Below are 21,492 nucleotides of genomic sequence, written 5' to 3' on the forward strand. Positions count from 1 at the left end.
AGGAGAAAGTATACATGATGCGAGCTTGGTGCTTCCCTTCCTGAGAGGCAGCTGCAGTTCTGGATTCTTATGTAATGTGGCAGTAGTTGCCACTGAGTCTGCCTTGGACTGAGAAAACGGCTATCTTTTCATTAGCACAAGCTGTACTTCAAGATTTGACTTCAGTACTGGAATAACTAAAAAAGGTGTTCTGTCCAGGGACTATCTTCATTTTCAGCATTAATACTCTTTAGTGTGGTCTGAGAGGGTCCTCTGAATTTGATTCTGTAGTAGTAGTACTTTTGGTACATGTATCTCTTAAGAGCATTGCATTAGAAGCAGAATAGTTAGCTGTGGTAGATTCTTTTCTTTTCTTTTTTTTTTTTTTAAGATTTATTTATTTGACAGAGAGAGATCACAAGTATGCAGAGAGGCAGCAGAGAGAGGGGGGGGAAGCAGGCTCCCCACTGAGCAGAGCCAGATGTGGGGCTGGATCCCAGGACCCTTGAGATCATGACCTGAGCCGAAGGCAGAGGCTAACCCACTGAGACACTGAGACTTCCCGGTAGATTATTTTCTTCTCAGAAAAATTAGATGAAGTGTTTTTGCATCTTGTCAGAATGGTTTATGGTACCAAAGAAGTTTGAAAAGGATTTCTTCATTCCATTTGTGAAGTATCTATGAGGAAATAAATTCCTGTGGCCAAATACTTTGCTCTCTATGGGTGCCTGGACTAAGACTTTGTAAGAGAGGCATGGAGATAGTATCTTAAGGCCCATAAAACACATCGCCGTTCCTGGAAAAACAGTTGATGAAAATGCCTGAAACCTCTCTTCTAGGGACAGAGCGATCCTCTATCCAACATATCTATGCCAGAAAAGTGATAACACTGTGCCTTCCCTTTCTCTCCCACTCATTTTCACTTCTGTCCTCTTCAAGCCTCCCATTCCTCACCTCTCCAAATCAGCTTTTTCTATGATGCTTTAATTTTCCTTTAAAGTTTAAGTGTAAAATTATACAGCATTTATGCTACTTACCTTTTATTCTATTTAAATATGAGATCAAAGTTCTTACTATTAGGCAAGATCAACCCCATTCTTGGGATCCAGAATTTCAAGCCTTGGTTTTTTTCTTTCATGTTTACGGTTTTTATTTCCTGGGGAAGTTCTGTCTTTTGTACAATTAAATGCCAAGTAACCACACAACATTTTTGATCCTATGTACATAGATCGCAAGCACTGAGGTGCAAATGTACTTAAGTGTCTCACAAATGGGCTAAGAATTCTTTTTAGTTAGCACACACAAAATCTAGTTCAGTTGCTTGGACTTTACAATGCAATTCCCCAGCACAACTTTATCACACAAAATACAATAATCACAATAATTGAAATGCAAATTTTTGAGTCAGCTTTCTAGTAAACAGGATTATTGTGGACAATATTTTCGCTTCTTCAATTTAACCTCTCTTGGCAATTAGATCTAAAGGTAATAGGCAGAAACGTCTCTGTTAGCAAAACACACACACACATAAAGCCTGAGCATTCCTCCCGGACAACAGCAAGGTATCAAGGATGAAAAGGGCAAAGGAGTGTTAAAGTAATCCAATATGTGAAACGAGATTTTAAAGAATAATTAAAATGTTTCAAGAAAAAAATAACTTCCCTGAGAATCACTAATTTAAAAAGCGTTGGCAGTTGTTGATGGGCTTTCTCAGATGTCGACTTGTTACCAAGGCGATCAAGAAGCAGGGAATAATATATGTTTGAGCAGCAAAATGATTGTGAATGGATTAAAAAAAAAAAGGATTCTGCCTCTTTGAATATATATACTTGCCACGTATTAAATGAAATATAAGTGCCCGCTTTGGTGCCACTGGCCAGAATGAAAGCTCTCCTCCAGTAAGTGAGGTGAACTGAGATTTTTGTTTTAAATGCCTGCCTCCAGGGTACGTACAAGTGGGAGACTGGTTGGAAACCTAGGGCTAAGGGGGATGGGAACGAGACGGTTCTGCCTGTGAATCTAAGAGCTGTTATGTGTGAGAGAAAATCCTCCTCCAGCCTCGGAGGGGGTGTCTCCCCCTATACCAGCTCCCTCCCCCCCGGGCTAGTGGGGCGGGTCTGGTTTGCTCCGTAGCTGCAGCGGCCGTAGCAGCAGCCCCGGGGCTGAGCGGCGGCGGCCTCCTGTTAGCGCAGGGAAGCGGCGGCTCCGAGAGCGCGAGGCCCTGGGGGAGATCCGGCGGAGGCTGCCGCCGAGATGGAGGAAGCGTCGAGTGGAACGGGAGCCGCCGGGGATGGATTTCCTCCCCAGCCCAGTCCCCTACAGCTTGGCTGGGCCTGCTCCAAGCACCTGCGAGGTGGAAGAGGCCTGCGTCTCGGGCCTGACAGCAGCCGGCGAACGAGGCGGGCACAGCGGGGTAACAGTTGAGCCGTAGCCGCTCTCGGGAACCTACGCCGCCACGGCCGCTTATTGTCTCTCCCCTTCCACCCGGGGGCAAACAGGAAGCGCGCCGGCAGGCCGAGCGACGGACGGGTATCCGGGCCAATGAGCACTGGCGACCGAGAGCGTGGTGGCGAATAAGCGCGGAGAAGAGAGGCGGGACTTCCGGGCGGGCTGTCACCCTCTTCCCCCCTTTTGGGCTGGAGGCTCCACCTTTTGTGTTTCCCGCACAGTCAATCAAAATAGGAAAAAAAAATCCCCGGACCGCTCCGGCCGTGTCCGCCGCCGCTTCCCGCATCCTCTCCCGCCGCCGCCGCCTTCGCTCCTCACCATGTGTAAGGCGGCGGGGAGCCCCGCCTGAGGTGCCCTAAACACACTATGACCGGTACGTAAAGCCGAGAGAGAGCAACCCTTGCTGCTGCCGCCGCCGCTGCCGCCGCCGCCGACCACAGCCAGCCCGGGGCCGCCGCCACCGCCGCCGGCTCCCGGCCCCGTGTGTGCGACCGAGTGTCTGTGAGAGGCAGAAAGCCGCACTCCCCTCCGCCTCCCTCCCCTCCCGGCCAGCCACCGTCCACCCCTTAAGCCCCAGCAACGCCGTGTCCCTGCCGGGCCCTGGGGCGGGCGGCCCGGTCCGCCGGGAGCGCATCCCCCCGTGTGCGGGCGCGGGCGGCGGGCGGGCGTGTGTGAGTGACTGACGGTGCGAGAGGAGCGAGCGCGAGTGAGAGCGAGCGGCGCGAAGGGAAAGGGGAGGAGAGGAGAGGAGAGGGGGCAGGGGCAGCGCGGGGAGGAGGAGGAGGAGGGAAAGAGGAGGAGGAGGAGGGTTACAGGCAGCGGCGGGCGGGGGCAGCAGCAGGAGGGGAGGAGGGATCCGCCGCCGCCGCCGCCGGGGGGCGGGTGGGGGAGGGGAAGGGGACTCGGTCCGGGCTTTCGGAGTAATTTCGCCTCGGCCCGCGGGCCCCCTCCCTCTCCTCCACCCGCCTTCCTCCCCACCCCCACCCCCCCGCGCTGTGCCTGCAGCTCCCGAAAAGCCCGTGAAACAAGAGGAAATGGCTGCCTTGGACGTGGACAGTGGCGGCGGCGGCGGCGGCAGCGGCGGCGGCCACGGCGAATATCTGCAGCAGCAGCAGCAGCACGGAAACGGCGCGGTGGCGGCGGCGGCGGCCCAGGTGAGGAGCGGCTGAGCCCCGGCCCGGCTCCCCCCTAGCGCCGCTTTCTCCTCCCCTCGCCTCTCCCCTCCCTCCGCGCCTCTCTCCTCCCCTCCCCCCGCCCCGGGAGCTGCCCGCCCGAGGCGCCAACGCTCCGACCCCGCCCGCGCTGCCCCTCCCGCCGTCTTTTTGTGAGTGTGTGTGTGTGAGTGTGTGAGAGAGTGTGAGCGAGCCAGCGTGTGCGCCCTCCCGGGGGTGGGTTCCGGGCGGAAGGTGGAGGCCCGGCGCGCAGCCCGCCGCCCGCCTTCCCGCGGACGGCGGAGTTGGTGTGCGTGCGAGCGGGAGGACGCGAGCCGGAGTCGAGAAGGAGGAGGAGGAGGAGGAGGAGAGCGCGGGCTGGCGCTCGCCGGGGCTCAGCCTGCGGGGACCGAGGCGCACTTCCTGTGCGAGCGGCGGCCCGGCCCTAACCGCCACCCCTCCCCCTGTCTCCCTCTCTGAACCCGCCCATCGGGGGTAGGACACTCAGCCGTCACCGCTCGCCCTGCTGGCCGCTACCTGCAGCAAGATAGGGCCGCCATCGCCGGGCGACGACGAGGAGGAGGCGGCTGCCGCAGCCGGGGCCCCCGCCGCCGCCGGAGCGGTAAGTCTCGCGCGCTCGGCCCGCCCCCGCCAAGGCCCTGCGCCCGCCATCCCGGGCCTGCGGCGCGCCCGCCAGCCCGAAAGGCCTCCTCGGCGCCCGCGCCTTCCGAGATCTGGACGGATCGCGCTGCCGGGGCGCCCTTTTGGGCTCCTTCGCATGCCTGTGTGGATCCGAGGCCAGCCCAGGCTTTCTCTAAATTGTCACTGCGGCGCCTCGATCCAAATGCACTACAAAATGAAGTCAGAGAGGGCGGGGGTAGAGGACTCCAAAATGGATGTTTGAGCAATTCATATCAGTGCTGAAAACTCCTTCGCTGAACACTACAGAATTTTCAAGCACAGCCTATCGGCCATAGATAGTATCAACTATAGAGGCAGTGTCTTTAGTTTCTAGTATCTTTGAACCTGGAGCTTTTTCTGCTGGAACTTACTAGGTCTTACTGATTTAATGCGTAAATTGCTAAAAAGAAACCAAAAAAGGAATGAAGGTTTACTCTTTGAATTACCCTTTTGTATGCAGCAGTGAACACTTTGTGAGTGCTTTTTTTAGAGGCCATTCTAAATTGTTGTATTTTAGTTTTTGCAGAAGACTCAAATTTGCAGGAGTTCTTCTTAAGTGGAATAAGTGAAACATTCGATTAGCGATCGTTGAAATTGGCGAAGTTACTAAAATGATGCATTGGCTTTTGAAATTGAGAATTAAATGCCAGTGTTAGAAACAAAAGTACGTGTAAGGAATTGTATTTACATGCATGCTAACGTATACCGTACTTACAGTTAAGTTTGGTTGGCAAAGCTGTATTTTCATCTTACTGCGATTACTGGTCTGATAAGGTTTGGTGGGATTCTGTTTGTAGGGTTTTTAGTTTGGGGGCGGGAGGCGGGGAGGAGCTGGTCAGTGTGTTGTATGAGGGCGTAACACAAAATTGATAGACAAAATTTTTAAGACTGTTAATTGTGATTTGTATCTGTGTGAATCATCGCTGTTGTGTTAAACATGTAGATGTGTTCACTTATTAAAATATTAAAAAGCTCTCCCAGTCACTTTTGGTTTCTTTTGAGGTGGATTATAGAATTGATTTGTGTAGTGGTATTTTGGTTGGTCACTATGGACAAAAAAGTATGATACTTGTTATAATCTGCAGGAAATTATAGGCATGTGAAGCTGATGTTAAGCTGTAAAATATTTGTAATTTTAGTGCTTCAAATTATACTGTAGAGGAATAGCTTTAATGTCTTAAAAGTATTCTTCAAAAGTACTGTGCTTTTGTAAGCTGATTAAAATATGAAAGTGTAAAATCACGTTTGTGAGAGGCATTGTTACTTCTAAACAAAACTAGCCCCACAGTGCCAAAACAAATTGTTTATCTTAAAAACACTGCTCAAGTAAAAGTGCAAAGCAGATTGCTTCTACTTGCCTTTTACAGTATTTTCAGTTAGGATGAGAAACTTCTTGTGACTGCAATTTAACAAGTTTATATAGCTCACTGATGGGGGCGGGGGATAAGTGAAGGAGGAAGTTATGGGTGAAAAATTTGTATGTGTACTTGTATATGTGAATCTCAGCCCTGGCAATAGAAAACACTGTCTCTGGTCTTATGCTACTGTGGTTATATACTTGTAGGGAGGTTGTTTCCATCCTCTTCAACTCCCTCTCAGCTACCAAATCTCTACTGACATCACATTTCCCACCAGATGAACCTGAACTAGAATCAGTAGGAGCCCTTTTTTTTGTACATTTGGTATGCATTAATAAAATTTTTCACTAAGTAGAATTAGTAAGATTGGCTTGATTATGTTTGCCTTAGCCACTGGGAAAATTAGTTTTCCAGTTTAAAAGTGAATTTCAGACGTGTACATCTTAAAAAATGAAAGAGATTTTAAGTGATTTTTATGGGCATTTTTTCTGTTTAAAAATGTGCTTAGATAATTTTATTGTAATCACTCAGAATTACTGGGAATCATAAGAGGTCTGGAGAGAAAGAGCTTTTTTGTAGTTGTGATTTATTTTATTTTATTTTGCAATTTTTATTTATAAAAAAGTTGAAGAAATAAAACTGAGTTATCTTCTGCCCTTCATCCAGCTTCCCCTAATGTAGTGCATTTGTCTAAACTAGGAAACTAACAGCAATACAGTATTATTAATTATGCTACAGACTTCATTCTTGTTTCACTTTTTCCCCCCACCAGTGCCCATTTTCTGTTCCAGGATCTAATCCAGGGTACTGCACTGCATATAGTGTCGTTGTGTTTAAAATCAAATAGAAATATGCATATAAATTCAACTTTGTGCTAGCTTAGTTTGGTATTTTAAGATTACAAGGGCATTGAAAAGCCAGTCAGCTGTACTGGAGATTTAAGTGTCTTGAATTTAGAATTAACTATAATATGATATGGGTTCTTTCTGGATCCTGGCCAAGAATGGTTAGCTCCAGTACTGTGCTAAAAATCATAAACCATTCTCACCTATAATGTCCCACAGCATGGACTCCCAAAGTTGGTTTGATGGCAAGACTCTTTTTTGTACTTTATTATTAAAAGTTGTAGAGTTAATTTTAGTAATCAGGAAATATAAGATGTAGAGTTTCATGCAATATTAGTTTATCTAATCTATATTGATGTGAATTTCTAAGTTATTAATTCGCTTATTTCATTTGTACCTTAAATTGTAATCAGTTAATTGGATAATTGTTTTTATTTGAAATTGGTTTTGAGTTCTTCATTGTTTCTTGAAGACTTAAAGAAACTTGAGTAATTGCCTGAGATTGGTTCTTAGTTTGTTTCTACCTTAGCTTCATACTTGTTTTTGTTTCCAGTAACACTCTGCCCTTGCCTTTTTCTGGCTTTCAAAAAGCCACTTGTGGGAACTGAGAAGTTAATAATCCTTTCTGAATGCTATGCAATAAGGGGTATGAATTTTTCTTTTTTCCTTTCCACAGGTATTATCTGAGAAGATAGCCTCTTTTTTTTTTCGTTCAACTGCCCCTCCCCCCCCTCCATTTTTATGCCTGGTTGCACAGGAGAATGCCCTTGTAATGAATTGCTATAGCAACGTCCCAGGGCTACTCTTGGTTTTGGTCCTTTTTACCCTGTTATCATGTGTTTATGTACAGAAGGACACTTAAGAGTACCTTCAGTTTCAACTTTTTAGAACAATGCCAACTTCCTTGTCAAATGGTGTTTTGTTAGTTGTCTGGTAAGAATATTAGAATTCCTGAAAGAAACACTGGTTGATTTTTCTTGAGGGTTATCTTGAACCTGAACCAAATACTAGTTCTTGCCTGGGTTATATGTTTTTATGTCTCTCTTCTTTTATTTCTATAGTGTTTCCATAGCCTAACATCAAATATTTTTATAACTGTTCTTTGGTCTCAGATGATTTTCTGAGTCATCTCTTTTAGTGGTGTGCTGCTGATAAAATTTCTCTTACAAATGAAAGGGGATTGATCAGTTCTGTCATTTTCTTTGCAATGATTTTAAACTAAATACTTTTAAGTATTCACTCAATAAATATTTACTGGTCTTTATGCCAAAAGTTGTACTAGGCATGCAGATCATTCTCTGTTCTCATAATCTTACTAATCATAATGTTATCTTAGGATTGTATAGTGCTTTATAGTTTGTAAAGCATAACGCTTTCTTCTGGTTCTTATGACGCCACTAGGTAATAATTTCCCCATTTTTAACATAAAAATGAGTCCTGCTCTAGATCACACACAATTCCACAGTTTTAGCTAGGACTAGAAGTCAGTTCTGAATCTTTTCCTTTCTAGTGTAATGCATGCCCCTCCCCCAAGCATAATGGTAAAAATCATGAAGTCTGATAGTTTTCTGACTTGGTGTTTTCTTTCCAGTTCCATTAAAAAATTTAATACTTAGTAAATTTTTTAAAACAGTAAATTTATTTCATTTAAAAGATCCTTTTTGTTGCCTTTTTTGCTTTAAATTGTTTGTTGCTGTTTTTCCTCCCCTGGGTTTGTGCTTTATAAATATTTCTTGTGTATGCATTTCACCTTAGGTTTATTCAAAAAAGTTCAAATACATCATGCTGTCTTAGGTTTGAGGATTTCCCTTCAATTAATGGCCTGCATTGTTGGGAAAAGTGATACCACAGTTTATTTTTATTTAACTTCTGGAGAGGGGTTCTTGGGTAGTACTTAGTCAGATTTGTCATTTGAGTAGCTATATTTATTTTCACAGAATTTCTTGACTAAAAAGCTGTTCACTGGGGCGCCTGGGTGGCTCAGTGGGTTAAGCCTCTGCCTTCGGCTCAGGTCCTGATCCCACGGTCCTGGGATCAAACCCCGCCTCGGGCTCTCTGCTCAGCAGGGAGCCTGCTTACCCTCCTCTCTCTCTCTCTCTCTCTCTCTCTGCCTGCCTCTCTGCCTACTTGTGATCTCTCTCTCTGTCAAATAAATAAAATCCTAAAAAAAAAAAAAAAAAAAAAAGCTGTTCACTGATCGTTCAATATCTGCCCTTACTACCATTTTGCAAGAAAGTAATACTTTTAGATGCCACAAATTTGGCCTTTTTTTTAAGGATGAAGAAGGACAAAATGCCAGTATTGTAAAATGATTTATACCTGAAATACTGTATCCTTTGGTATATGTTGAGGAATTGTAAATTTTAGTGCTGGTCCAAAAAAAAAAAAAAAATTCAACAGTCAGTTCTCCAGAGGTAAACAGCAACCTTAGGAAAATTAAGATTGGATTTTTAGACATTATACTTTAGTGTAGATTTCAGTATCAAGTATAGATATAAATATCTTTATTTAAAGTGCTAAGAGACTGAAGTGAAATATGAATTACTGTTCTCATATTGGGATGAGATGAAGATGATTTAGGCTTGTAATTCCTGAACCAAATAGAAGTTGAAGAATGACATAGAACTTTAATGACTGGTCTTTTCTTTAGTAATTTAAGTTTGATAAGTTTAAATGTTTGTATTTAAAAGATGATTATTTTAGTTCAAGCCTACACATTTGTACAGAGTTCCACAGTTTATCTGTCTTTAGTCTCTTCCGCCTTTCTTTCAGTCTCCATCACAGGGCCTTAGTTTATAAAACACAGACCGGATTGCACCACTCACTTGCCTAAAAACCTTTTACAGCTTTCATTTACTATCTGTAGGATGAAGTCCAAACTCCTGAGCACAGTCTTCAAAGCCATTAACTACAGGCGTTGATAAAATATCTAGTCTTGTTCCCCCTTACTTTATTCTATGAATCTGAGTCTTTTCTGGATCCTGTCGAATTCCAAACTACACCTTCTTTAGTTTCCTTTTGTCTGTGGCTATTGTTTTTATACATTCATTAATGCCTCTCTCTCTCTTTCCTAGCTTCCTACGGTGAAGTCATAAATTTTATTCTAAGATTACTTTATCTCTGTGCGAAACCTTTTTTTTTTTTCCCCCATCTCTGTGTTCCTAAAAAGCATTTTGATCATATGGCTAGTGCACACCACTGTTCACATAGTCATAGCATGTATGTGTGTATCTGCTTGGATGAATTGGGAATCATTTGAAATAGAAATTGTTTATTTCGTGAGCATACTCATATGTTCATTTCTACTTGGCAAATATGTGCAAATCTTCTTGAATCATTAAACTGTGGTTCTTCCATTGAACTACATGCTTTTCAACCATGCATCTGCATGAAAATTAGGTAGTTTCTTTAAGAAACTCTTCAAATATTGTAGAACCAGAAGATTTTTATTGAATTTTGTGGAATGGTTCCTACTTGGAGAACAGTGTATGTCTTAACCATTTTGTGTGGTCATACACCTACTTTGAGAATGTGATGAAATCCTAGATTATCCCTCTGTCTCCCAATTCCACTTTCTCAAAAAGTTGATACATTTATTTAGAGGATTCAGAGGTCCTTTGAAGCCTAGGTGTAGGTCCTAGGTTGAGAATGCTGACTGAATATGCTTAAGTTTTCATTGTGTAGTGATATGCAGAGTCACAGGAAGTTGCCTATAGATCTAGAAGGAAGTGGCATAGAAATAGCTTTATTTTGAGGGTGAGTAATTCATATAGGATCTCATTCTCCGTATCTTTATCCTTGGTCTTAGTGGGAGACAAGTTTAGTATAGAATTAAAGGCCTGGCTTCTGGAGTTAGACTTGGCCTAGTTTTAAATCCAACTATCTTGGCCATTTGAGACCTGTGTGATTTTGGTTCTCAGTTATTTCATTTGTGAAATGAAGATAGTAATAACACCTACCTTATGGGATTGTTGTAAGGAGTAAATGATATAAATCACTGTCATGGTACTTGGCATTAAAAGAATGGCTCTGGTGTTTTCACTCTTAGAAATTGTTGTATTAGATTTTATTGCTTTCTACTTTCCTTTGTTGGTATTTTTCCACTGTTGCCTAATCCATAAAATACGGGTATGATAACTTAGAATTCTGTCACATCACAGAATGCATAATGTATATGTCTATCATTGTACTGCAAATTTAAATAGAGTAGTAGGTAAAACCATCGTCTATATCCTCCAGCTTTTTAGAGTCTAGAAAAACCTTTCAGATGGAGTGACTTTGCCATGTGGTCATAGTTTAATAATCTTTCCTCATTAAAATTTTTTAAGGTCCCTCTCTCACTCACTCTCTCTCTTTTTTTTTTTTTGGTAGTTCATGGGAAAAGTAAAGAATTTGATGCCTTGCTAATGGAATAGCCTTAGCCAAGAGTTTACTATGGAGGACATTAATGTATGCCATAAAAGAGTAGCTTTTGACTTAAGGTGTACAGCAATAATACAAATACCGACTTTTCTAACTCAGATGACTTGATAACACTGTACTAGTTATGTTTATTTTTTTATACAAATATAATGTACCTAATTAGTGATACGTATTTAAGTAGGTTGTATATATATATTTTTAACTCTCCAGTGTTCGAGATAATACTTGATTTGAGCTGTCCATATCTTTTCTAGCCACTTATACTTCTGTTGATTTAACCGTATGGATTAGAGATCATAGATGAGGAATTAGAAGATCAGTTGGTAAAACAAAGATTACTCTGATTGAAATTTTTTTCCTGCTCAAATAGCATGGGTTATCTTTGCGGTAACTAACAAAATTGGAAATAATGATTATTGTAGTTTATGTAGTACTGCTTCAGTATTTGAAGTCTGCTATGTAATTAAGAGAACTTTTAACTTCAGGTAGTAGAATTTTTGTCAGTTTTTAGATTTTTTTTTAGGACTGGTTTAAATATGCCACAAATAATATATCATGTAACATTTTTTGTTTTCTTTATCCAGACAGGTGATTTGGCTTCTGCGCAGTTAGGAGGAGCACCAAACCGATGGGAGGTTTTGTCAGCCACACCTACAACTATAAAAGATGAAGCTGGTAATCTAGTACAGATTCCAGGTGCTGCTACTTCAAGTGGGCAGTATGTCCTTCCCCTTCAGAATTTGCAGAATCAACAAATATTTTCAGTTGCACCAGGATCAGATTCATCAAATGGTACAGTGTCCAATGTTCAATATCAAGTAATACCACAGATTCAGTCAACAGATGGTCAGCAGGTTCAGATTGGCTTCACAGGCTCTTCAGATAATGGGGGTATAAATCAAGAAAGTGGCCAAATTCAGATCATTCCTGGCTCTAATCAGACCTTGCTTGCCTCTGGAACACCTCCTGCTAATATCCAGAATCTCATACCACAGACTGGTCAAGTCCAGGTTCAGGGAGTTGCAATTGGTGGTTCATCTTTTCCTGGCCAAACCCAAGTAGTTGCTAATGTGCCTCTTGGTCTGCCAGGAAATATTACCTTTGTACCAATCAATAGTGTCGATCTAGATTCTTTGGGACTCTCGGGCAGTTCTCAGACAATGACTGCAGGCATTAATGCCGATGGACATTTGATAAACACAGGACAAGCTATGGATAGTTCAGACAATTCAGAAAGGACTGGTGAGCGGGTTTCTCCTGATATTAATGAAACTAATACTGATACAGATTTATTTGTGCCAACATCATCTTCATCACAATTGCCTGTTACTATAGATAGTACAGGTATATTACAACAAAACACAAATAGCTTGACTACTTCTAGTGGGCAAGTCCATTCTTCAGATCTTCAGGGAAATTATATCCAGTCGTCTGTTTCTGAAGAGACACAGGCTCAGAATATTCAGGTTTCTACAGCACAGCCTGTTGTACAACATCTACAACTTCCAGAGTCTCAGCAGCCAACCAGTCAAGCCCAAATTGTGCAAGGTATTACACCACAGACAATCCATGGTGTGCAAGCCAGTGGTCAGAATATATCACAACAGGCTTTGCAAAATCTTCAGTTGCAGCTGAATCCTGGAACCTTTTTAATTCAGGCACAGACAGTGACCCCTTCTGGACAGATAACTTGGCAAACATTTCAAGTACAAGGGGTCCAGAACTTGCAGAATTTGCAAATACAGAATACTGCTGCCCAACAAATAACTTTGACGCCTGTTCAGACACTCACGCTTGGTCAAGTTGCAGCAGGTGGAGCCTTGACTTCAACTCCAGTTAGTCTAAGCACTGGTCAGTTGCCAAATCTACAGACAGTTACAGTAAACTCTATAGATTCTACTGGTATACAGCTCCACCCAGGAGAGAATGCTGACAGTCCTGCAGGTGAGTCTTAAGTCATGTCATGCCATAGATAAGTGATTTATTGACATGTAGGGATATTTTTAAATATTTTTAAGGTGTTTTCAATACATCTGGCTATCTTTACAGGTGATGATACATTTCCCCATGTTTGTATGAAAAGTAGACATTATGAAGTCTTCCAGATTGTTCTTGAAAGTTTTAAAGTCAAGGATTCATTTCTCCATTTTGCCATAAATTACGTTTGTAGTTTTCCCTTCATTTTATATGTTTTCATATCTGATTGGTATTGTTAAGCATTACGAAATTTTTATTTGGCAGGTGTTGTAAATTAAACACTTTTGCATTATATTTGGGGAGTCAGATTGGCATGGTGAAAACATGGCACTGGGAGCCAAGACTATTTATGTTGTCTGACCCACTAGCTAGCTGTGTGATTGTGGCCAGATTCCTTTTTTCTTGCAAACTTGGTTTTCTCATTATATAAAATGGGATTTTGGACTAGGTAACTGTATCGTAGGGTACTTTCCAGACCTAAAATTCTTTGATTCTGTGAGAGTTTATTTCTGTAAGTGTATAGTGAATATTAAATTTAACTGTGCTAGATATATTGTTATTGATAGTATGGGTAGAAATTTCAGAAGTCTACTCTTTGAATGTTGGCAGAAATTAAATAATATAGTTTAAAAGAGATGGTATCATCATTACCTTAATGTTCATTTAGATAACATGTTGTGAATGTTTTGTTGTGCACTAAATTCTTAGTTTTATCCTTCTTTGTATTTGGGTTCTTGTGATGACTGTGTTATTATTATAATCTTCCATTGAGTCCCAAGATTCCAAGCTCTTATATTTGGACCCTCAAATTTGATTTATCGAAGTAATTCCTGTCACAGTAGAGATTACGTTTTTTCTTTGGAGAAATTTGTCATCTATCCTTAGAAAATTGGCATTGTTCTAAAGTCTCAGATCTGTACTTGGCAAGCCTTTAATTGCATTTGAGCCTTCTGAAGCAATGGTTTAGAGCACCCATTTTCAAAGCATGGTCTGTGGGCTCCTGGTGGATCCCGGAGACCCTCTCAGAGATCCTTGATGTCAGATTACTTTTCTTAATACTAAAGTTATTTGCCTTTTTCATTGCATTGATGTTTACACAAAATGGCTTGTTCCTTAGCAAAAATGAGATTAGTGGCACCAAACTATTTTGCTAGTTGTTGTGGTCTTCATGATCATGTATTTGTAGTTAAAAAAGAAAAATACTGTTTTCACTTAAGAATAACTTTGATGAACTAGTCAAAATAGTTATTTTTACTAAATCTTGACCCTTGAGTGCTGCATTTCCTTTTCTAAAAATTAGCTTTACTGAAATATATTCACATACCATAAAATTCACACTTTGAAGTACATAATTCAGTGGGTTTTTTAAATGTAGTTATAGACTTGTACAACGATCACCACTATCAAATTTTAGAGTTTTTTCACAAAAAAACTCAAGCCTATCAGCAGTCACTCCTCATTACCTCCTTCCCCTAATCCCTGGTAACCACTAACCTGTTTTCTGTCTCTTTGGATTTGCCTATTCTGGACTTGCCTATAATTTCATATCAGTGGAATAATACATTTTGTGGCTTTTTGTGTCTGACTTCCTTCATTTAGTATAATATTTTCAAGGTTTATCTGTGTGGTCGCCTGTGTCAGTATTTCATTCCTTTTTTTGTGGCTGAGTAATACTCCACAGTGAGGTAAATGAAGAAAATGCAGTATATATATCCAGTTGAGGAACAGTGTTTGTCCTTTTTGGCTATTAAGAATGCTGTGATTATTTGTGGACAGTTTTTGTGTGGGCATGATTTTGCTTCTTGTGAGTATATACTAAGGAGTGGAATTGCTGGGTTGTATGGTAACTGTTGACATTATTAGGGACTGCCAGAATTTTTCAAAAGGGACTACACCATTGAGTGTTCCAATTTCTCTACATTCCTACCAACCTTTACAATTGTCTTTCTTTTTGATTATAGCCATCCTAATGGGTGTGAAGTGGTATCTCACTGTATTTTTGATATGCTGTTCTCGCTACTTGTCTTTGCAATATTCTTTGTGATAAAATGGGAAGTACGCTTTTATTTATTTATTAAAAAGGATTTTATTTATTTATTTGTCAGAGAGAGAGAGAGAGGAATGAGAGTGAGCACAAGCAGACAGAGTGGTAGGCAGAGGGAGAAGCAGGCTCCCGGCTGAGCAAGGAGCCCGATGTGGGACTCGATCCCAGGACGCTGGGATCATGACCTGAGCCGAAGGCAGCCGCTTAACCAGCTGAGCCACCCAGGCGTCCCTGGGAAGTATGCTTTAATAAAGCATTTCTGCTATATGACAAAGTAAGATGATTGTTTTAAGAAAAAATTTTTGGTTGTACAGTTGTGGAAGTTGCAAGGTGAATTATACGCTGTTTTCATGAAAGGCTGTTTTTAACTTGAAAGAAAAACTGACAAACTGGTTATTGAGAGATTTGTGTATTTAAGAGCAAATATTTTCTCAAAAAAAAAAATTAAGTGAGCTGGTTACTTAAAGGAAAAAGCCTTTTTTTTTAATTTGCTACCAATGATAAGATTTGGGTTTTCCAGTAAAAATTAGAATTTTGGAAAACTCAAAACTGCTACTATGAATTTGAGCTTTTACTAATAAAATACTTTTCTGATGAGATGGATAGTGATATTAATAAACAGGATTTTTTGGGGAGTGTACTGTATTATAAAGAAATGTACCAACATTTGGAAGATCTATATGATAACTCAGTGAACCAGTAGTTGTCAAATATCAGTTCATAGTACAAAATCATGCAGGGGTAAAAAGATCCATTCAGAGTTTGAGATAGACCAATAGCAAGTGTGTGGAAAGTTTATCAATATGGTTTCAGGTTTTACGTTGCAACTGACCTATAAAGAAACTGCCACTTGTGAAGTTTGATATATAGTATCAAAGAATGCTGAAAGGCAATAAAATTACCTCTTTTCCAACCATGTATATTTGTAGGAGTAGTTATTCTTTCTCGCTTCACCCCAAACCTCATGCTGCAAACAGAATGCAGAGGCAAAATATGAGACTCCAGTTGTGTTCTTTTAACTAGACATTTTAGAAGAGTTCTGCAAAAATGCAAAACATGCTCTTTCTTCTCATTAAGATTTTGTTTTATATTTTTGGAAAATAGTTTTTCATAGAACGTTAATTTATGTTAACATGCAATGGGTTTATTCTTGAAACAGAAAATTATAGTTTCTCATTATTTTTAATATGGTAGATACTAAATATGTAATCTATATGAACAAAAGCCTTTGGAGACCTCAGTAATATTTAAGAGTTTAGAAGGAGTTTTGAGACCAAAAAGTTGGAGAATACTGATAGAATGGCATATTTCTGAAGATATAGCTGGTAGCTTTTTAAGCTTGTACAAAATTAATGTTATGGAGATCTATACATATTAAAAAAAATCCTAGGAGATTTATTTGTGATTTTTGTAGATTTATGAATTAGATTGTTAAAAAGCACCAAATCTTCAGTACAGTAGTTTATTTCTAAAATACTATCAAAATAGCAACATTATATGAATTAGATACAAAATGGAATTTAAATTTTTTTTGAATTTTACTTTACAAATTTAATATAGTTTTGTTTTGTGTTTTAGAGAGAGAGAGAGCGAGTGGGCTTGGGGCAGAGGGACGAGAGAGAATCTTAAGTAGGTGCCACATCCAGTGCAGAGCCAAGGTGGCGCTTGATCTCATGATCCTGAGATCATGACCTGAGCTGAAATCCAAGAGTCAGATGCTTAACCAACTGAACCAACCAATGCCCTTAAGATGGACTTTTTAAAGTGGTAATTTAGTATTAAATGGTGATAAGGAAGGGTAAAATAAGGATGTTCTCTGGGAGACCATTAAATGTGAATTTCATCCCAGTTTTAAAGGACTAGGGAAAAAAATTGAGAAAATAAAAGTTAAGGAGAATGAGAACAAATGCTGCAAAGTACACAACAGCATGTTTAATAATGAAACCCAGGAAATTTTAATTTTGGGAAGATTTGGTAATAGGAAAACTGCCCTTGATGTACTGTCTTTTTAAATTGGCAAGAAGCAAGATAAATTACTTTAAGATGTATCTCACCTGAAAATAAGAATAAAAATTTTTTGTCTGTGTTAGAGCATAGTATGCGCAGGGAAAAGGCTTAACACTTTTACATCATTGGTTTGAATTTTGTATTTGATAAGCATGGAAATAATGTAGTACTTTTCATAATAAATGAGAAGACCCAGATTTTTTACTGGGACTCTGGAATTTCTTTGACTTTTTGCTTTTCTTAAGCTCCCCTTCAAACAAAAATGACCTCTGCTTCAGCTTGTTTAAGGCAGTGAGTCTGACTCTGGACCCCTCCTTGCCTTGGGTATGTTTAGTGCTTCTGACCCCTGAGAAACCAGATCCCCATTTTCCTTGGGAGGTAGAGCAGCACATCATGCCCCAAGCATGTCCCACTCACTGTTAATATTTGTTTGTTTGTTTTTTTCACTGAGAAGATGCATGTAGATTTAGAGAACTTCTGTTTTTGAAGTTTTACTTTGTCTACCATTGCTGTGTGGTAGGAAGAGACAAAGTATGAATTTGTCTATCTTTCCAAAGCTTTTTTTTTTTTTTTTTAAGATTTTATTTATTTATTTGACAGAGAGACAGATCACAAGTATGCAGAGAGGCAGGCAGGCAGAGAGAGAGGAGGAAGCAGGCTCCCCGCTGAGCAGAGAGCCGGATGTGGGGCTCCATCTCAGGACCCTGGGATCATGATCTGAGCCGAAGGCAGAGGCTTTAACCCACTGAGCCACCCAGGCGCCCCTCCAAAGCTTTTTCTAGTCAGAAAATTTCCCCAAAGTTCAAATCAGGACTTATTCAGTCTCTCAAATTTTAGTCCTTTGCAAGTTTTTGTTTTATATGAGTATAAGTTTGTCCTTTAAGACTAGGAATATTTAAAATTCAGTCAGGTGTTTTATGGAAATCATTACTTCTTTAGAGCAAAAAACCTGACGTTTGGTTGTGGACTAATTGGTAGCTGCGCTTTTTAAAATTAACAGTGAAAGGAAGCATTACAAAAAGTTGGATTTTGGGGGTGCCTGGGTGGCTTAGTCATTAAGTGTCTGCCTTCAGCTCAGGTCACGATCCTAGGGTCCTGGCATCCAGCCCAGCATCAGGCTCCCTGCTCAATGGGAAGCTTGCTTCTCCCTCTCTTACTCCCCCTGCTGGTGTTCCCTCTTTCTGTGTCTGTCAAATAAACAAATATTTTTTTAAAAAGTTTGATTTTTTAAATCTCTTGTAGTTAATTTAAATATTCAAGAGCAAAAGGGAGAGAGATGTGTCAGCTACTATATAGGTGTTTTTAGATATATCATCTGATGTAATTCTTTCTTGCAGTAATCCTATTACCATTCTGACATTTGGGTAGGGAAGGAAACTGGCCCAGAGCTTTTCACAACAGCCTTTAAAGGGTTGTGATTGGTTGGGTCTTTTTTTCTTGTTGTTGTTTGTTTTTCTGGTTTTTCTGGTGGTTGTTTTTCTATGCTATACTGACTTGATGTTCTGCAATTTAATTTATACCAGGTTTTTTTTTTTTTTTTTCTCACTTTCTGGAGAAAGATACTAACTAGCCTTATGTATTTTTTTCATGGTAAGTGGAGGGACTGTCTTCTGGAACATCTTTATTGGCGATTCTAATAAAATAAACGTATTGGTTTTTGGTTTTGTCTAAGAAATCACTTGTCAGAACTGGCTGATAATAGGAATGTACAAATACTGCTAAAAGGCCAAACCTAATGGTTGAAAAGCAGAGTGTATGGTGAAAATGCTGTATTTTTAGAGCTAAAGAAAGAATGGGAGAAAATGAATGCCATCCATGATGACTCAAAGTGATTGGTAGATCTTTTAGCCTTCTTACACAAATAGGGGACCAATCTAGCTATTGTTTTATGTAGACCTCAAAGTTTTATTATTAAATACAACCTGAGAACCTTTTAGTTAGGTATTGTATAGTATATCCTGCTTTGTTTTAATTCTTAGTTCTATGTTTGGGAATCTGTACACTGTGTATGCCATGTTCTTTCACTAAATTAAATTTTTTTTCTAAAAATTTCTAAAATTTTTATTTCAGAGCTTGAGAAAATCATTTTCTGATTTTCGCAATAGTATTTTTTTGTTCATTCAATTTTAGTGTAACCATAATTGTGTATTTTCTGTACTTTATTAACGTTCACTTTATCTGGTTATAAAGTAAAAGATGTTTGTTACGGAAAATAAAAACATGAAAATTTTAATGGAGAAAGTGGAAATCTCTATAATCTCTCAGGAATCAAAGTTGGTGTCATATGTTTTTAATACTGTAATTAATTATATTGCCTCTACAGTCTTATCCTGTTTACTTTTTACCTTTTTTTTTTTTTTAATAGGATGAACATACCAGCTAAGTATCTAGGTCAGGAATTATAGCCTATTTAATAATCTGTTAATAGAGATAAAAGTAACCCAATATGAGGAAGAGCCAAGGATCAGTCAGGTTCACTGTTTAAAACCAAGCTGGAGTAGTGCTCCCTTGTGTTAAAGGGGAGCTTAAAAAAAAAAAATGGTGCTGCTTTATGTTACTCAAAGGTATGGCTTAAATGAGGCTTACACTTACAGATGAGAAGAGAACGCAGGGAAGTAGGACAGGAACACAACTTGTGATTGGCATGTGAACCAGTCTGAAGCATTGAATTCTTAGCTCAGTGTCTGGATTTGTGATATCTCCAGTATTTTCTCTAAAGCCAGTATAAAACCTGGGTCTGCACTGGGGCTAGAGAGACTTGATAGAAGAAGCACTTGTAAAAATTCCAGACATGGAGCTGTAATACAGAGGAAAAGTTTACTCAAGTCTGAAAACCAAAATTCCAAAATACGTGATAAACATAAAATCTATGAAAGATAGCCAATAAAATCAACAATTTGGAAATGAATTAATGTTGTATTAAAGAACAAGGTATGGAAGGGTTTAATCATTATGTTTTTGATTGTCAATCAGATAAAGCTGTAGCATTTTTTAAAAAGAACTTGTAAAGCAAGGGTAGGTATGTAAAAGAAACAATCAGAAATCCTAGAAATGAGAAACATTTGTTTCGAAAACACACATTGGTGAACATTTTGGTATTTCTGAAATCGGGAGTACACTTTACAATCCATGGCATGTCAATGTTTAATTGACAGTGCTTTTTCTTTTTTTACTTGTAATTGTGTGTCTTGTCAGCATTGTTTTAGAGGAAATAGAGAAATTTGTGGAGGAGTAAAAGGAAGGAGGAAACAGGACAACTTTAGGCTAGACCTAGAAAAAGAGTGAGTCAATAGTAATATACTAAGGAATTTGCCCAAAATACAGCATAGAGATAATGAATGAGTAGTTAAGAGACTTGAAAGATAGATTGAGAGCCACCAACGTAGAAATTTTAGAAAAAGAGACTAGAGTGAATGGCACGACAGGTAGTATTTGTTGAGATAATGGATGAGAATTTTGTGTTGAAGAAATACAGTTTGCAGATGAAAATCTTACTTCTAAGTATTAAGATAAACAGAAATAAATTCACCCCTAAAATTAGGGAGAAAGGTAATCTTAAATTTAGCAGAAAGAAAAGACAGATTATTTACAAAGAGATTCCAGACCTACAAATCTGTCATCAGCCACACGCACAGATCCCAAAAGATGATTTAGTAATATCTTCACAGTACCAGCAGGAAATAACCAGCAGCCAAGAATTCATTGTGCAATTAAACTTCTACTCAAGGGTTAGGGTGTAGTGAAGACATTTTAATTCAAGGCCTGAAAGTTTACTATTTCAAAGACCCTTACTAAACTAACTACTGAAGGATTAAGTGGAAAAATGTTTCCAGAGGAAATGAATGGGAAATGAGGAAATAATAGTGATCAGAGAAGTGGCTAAAAAATTAAGTTTATTTTTTAATTTTTAAAAAGATTTTATTTATTAGATAGAGTGTGAGCAGGGGGGAAGGGCAGAGGGAGAGGTAGAAACCCGAAGGACCCTGAGATCATCCTGAGCCAAAGGGCAAGACACTTAACTGAGCCACCCAGGCACTCAGAATTAATCTGTTTCACTGACAATAAAATACTTGTAACTTTAAAAGTTGTAGAAAATTTAAAAAATACATAAAAGTAGAAAAATGTATAATGAACCTTAATGTAATTACCTCCCAGCTTCAACATTTATTAGTATTCTGTCATTCTTGTTTCCTCTGTTTCTGCCATTTAAAATTTTATTCTTGGTGGAGTATTTTATTTATTTATTTTTGATGATTGTATTTCTTAGAGGGTGTGTGTGCATGTGAGGGGAGAGGAGGCTGGTAGAGGGGAAGGGAGAAGAAGAAGGAAAGGGAGAGGATCTCAAGCAGACTCCTTGCCAAGCACTGCCTCCATGGGGTTCAGTCCCACGACCCTGAGATCAACCTACTGAACCACACATGGGTCCCTCTTGCTGGAGCATTTTAAAGTAGAATTTCAGAATTGTATAATTTTACCCAGAAATACTGATGGAATGTTCAGTGTGTGGTTTGGGAGCCCCTGGGGCCCTTTTTTTGTGAGGTCATAGCTGTTTTCATAATACTACTAAGGTATTATTTGCC

General features: G+C 39.9%; 1 protein-coding gene across 1 annotated transcript in view; it reads left to right on the top strand.

The window, feature by feature from the left end:
- The first annotated feature begins 2,661 nt into the window (after positions 1-2,661).
- SP3 (Sp3 transcription factor) overlaps positions 2,662-21,492 on the top strand; it is a 57,914-nt gene continuing 39,083 nt past the window's right edge. Inside the window, exons 1-4 of the mRNA XM_045066938.1 lie at positions 2,662-2,800; positions 3,433-3,581; positions 4,078-4,200; positions 11,469-12,828. Coding sequence (XP_044922873.1) covers positions 2,794-2,800; positions 3,433-3,581; positions 4,078-4,200; positions 11,469-12,828 — 1,639 coding nt within the window. The 5' untranslated portion in view covers positions 2,662-2,793. The remainder of the gene's footprint in view (positions 2,801-3,432; positions 3,582-4,077; positions 4,201-11,468; positions 12,829-21,492) is intronic.

The sequence above is a fragment of the Mustela putorius genome, unplaced genomic scaffold (assembly GCF_011764305.1).
Source record: "Mustela putorius furo isolate JIRA1106 unplaced genomic scaffold, ASM1176430v1.1 tig00003869_pilon_pilon_pilon, whole genome shotgun sequence".
NCBI classification, from domain to species: Eukaryota; Metazoa; Chordata; class Mammalia; order Carnivora; family Mustelidae; genus Mustela; species Mustela putorius.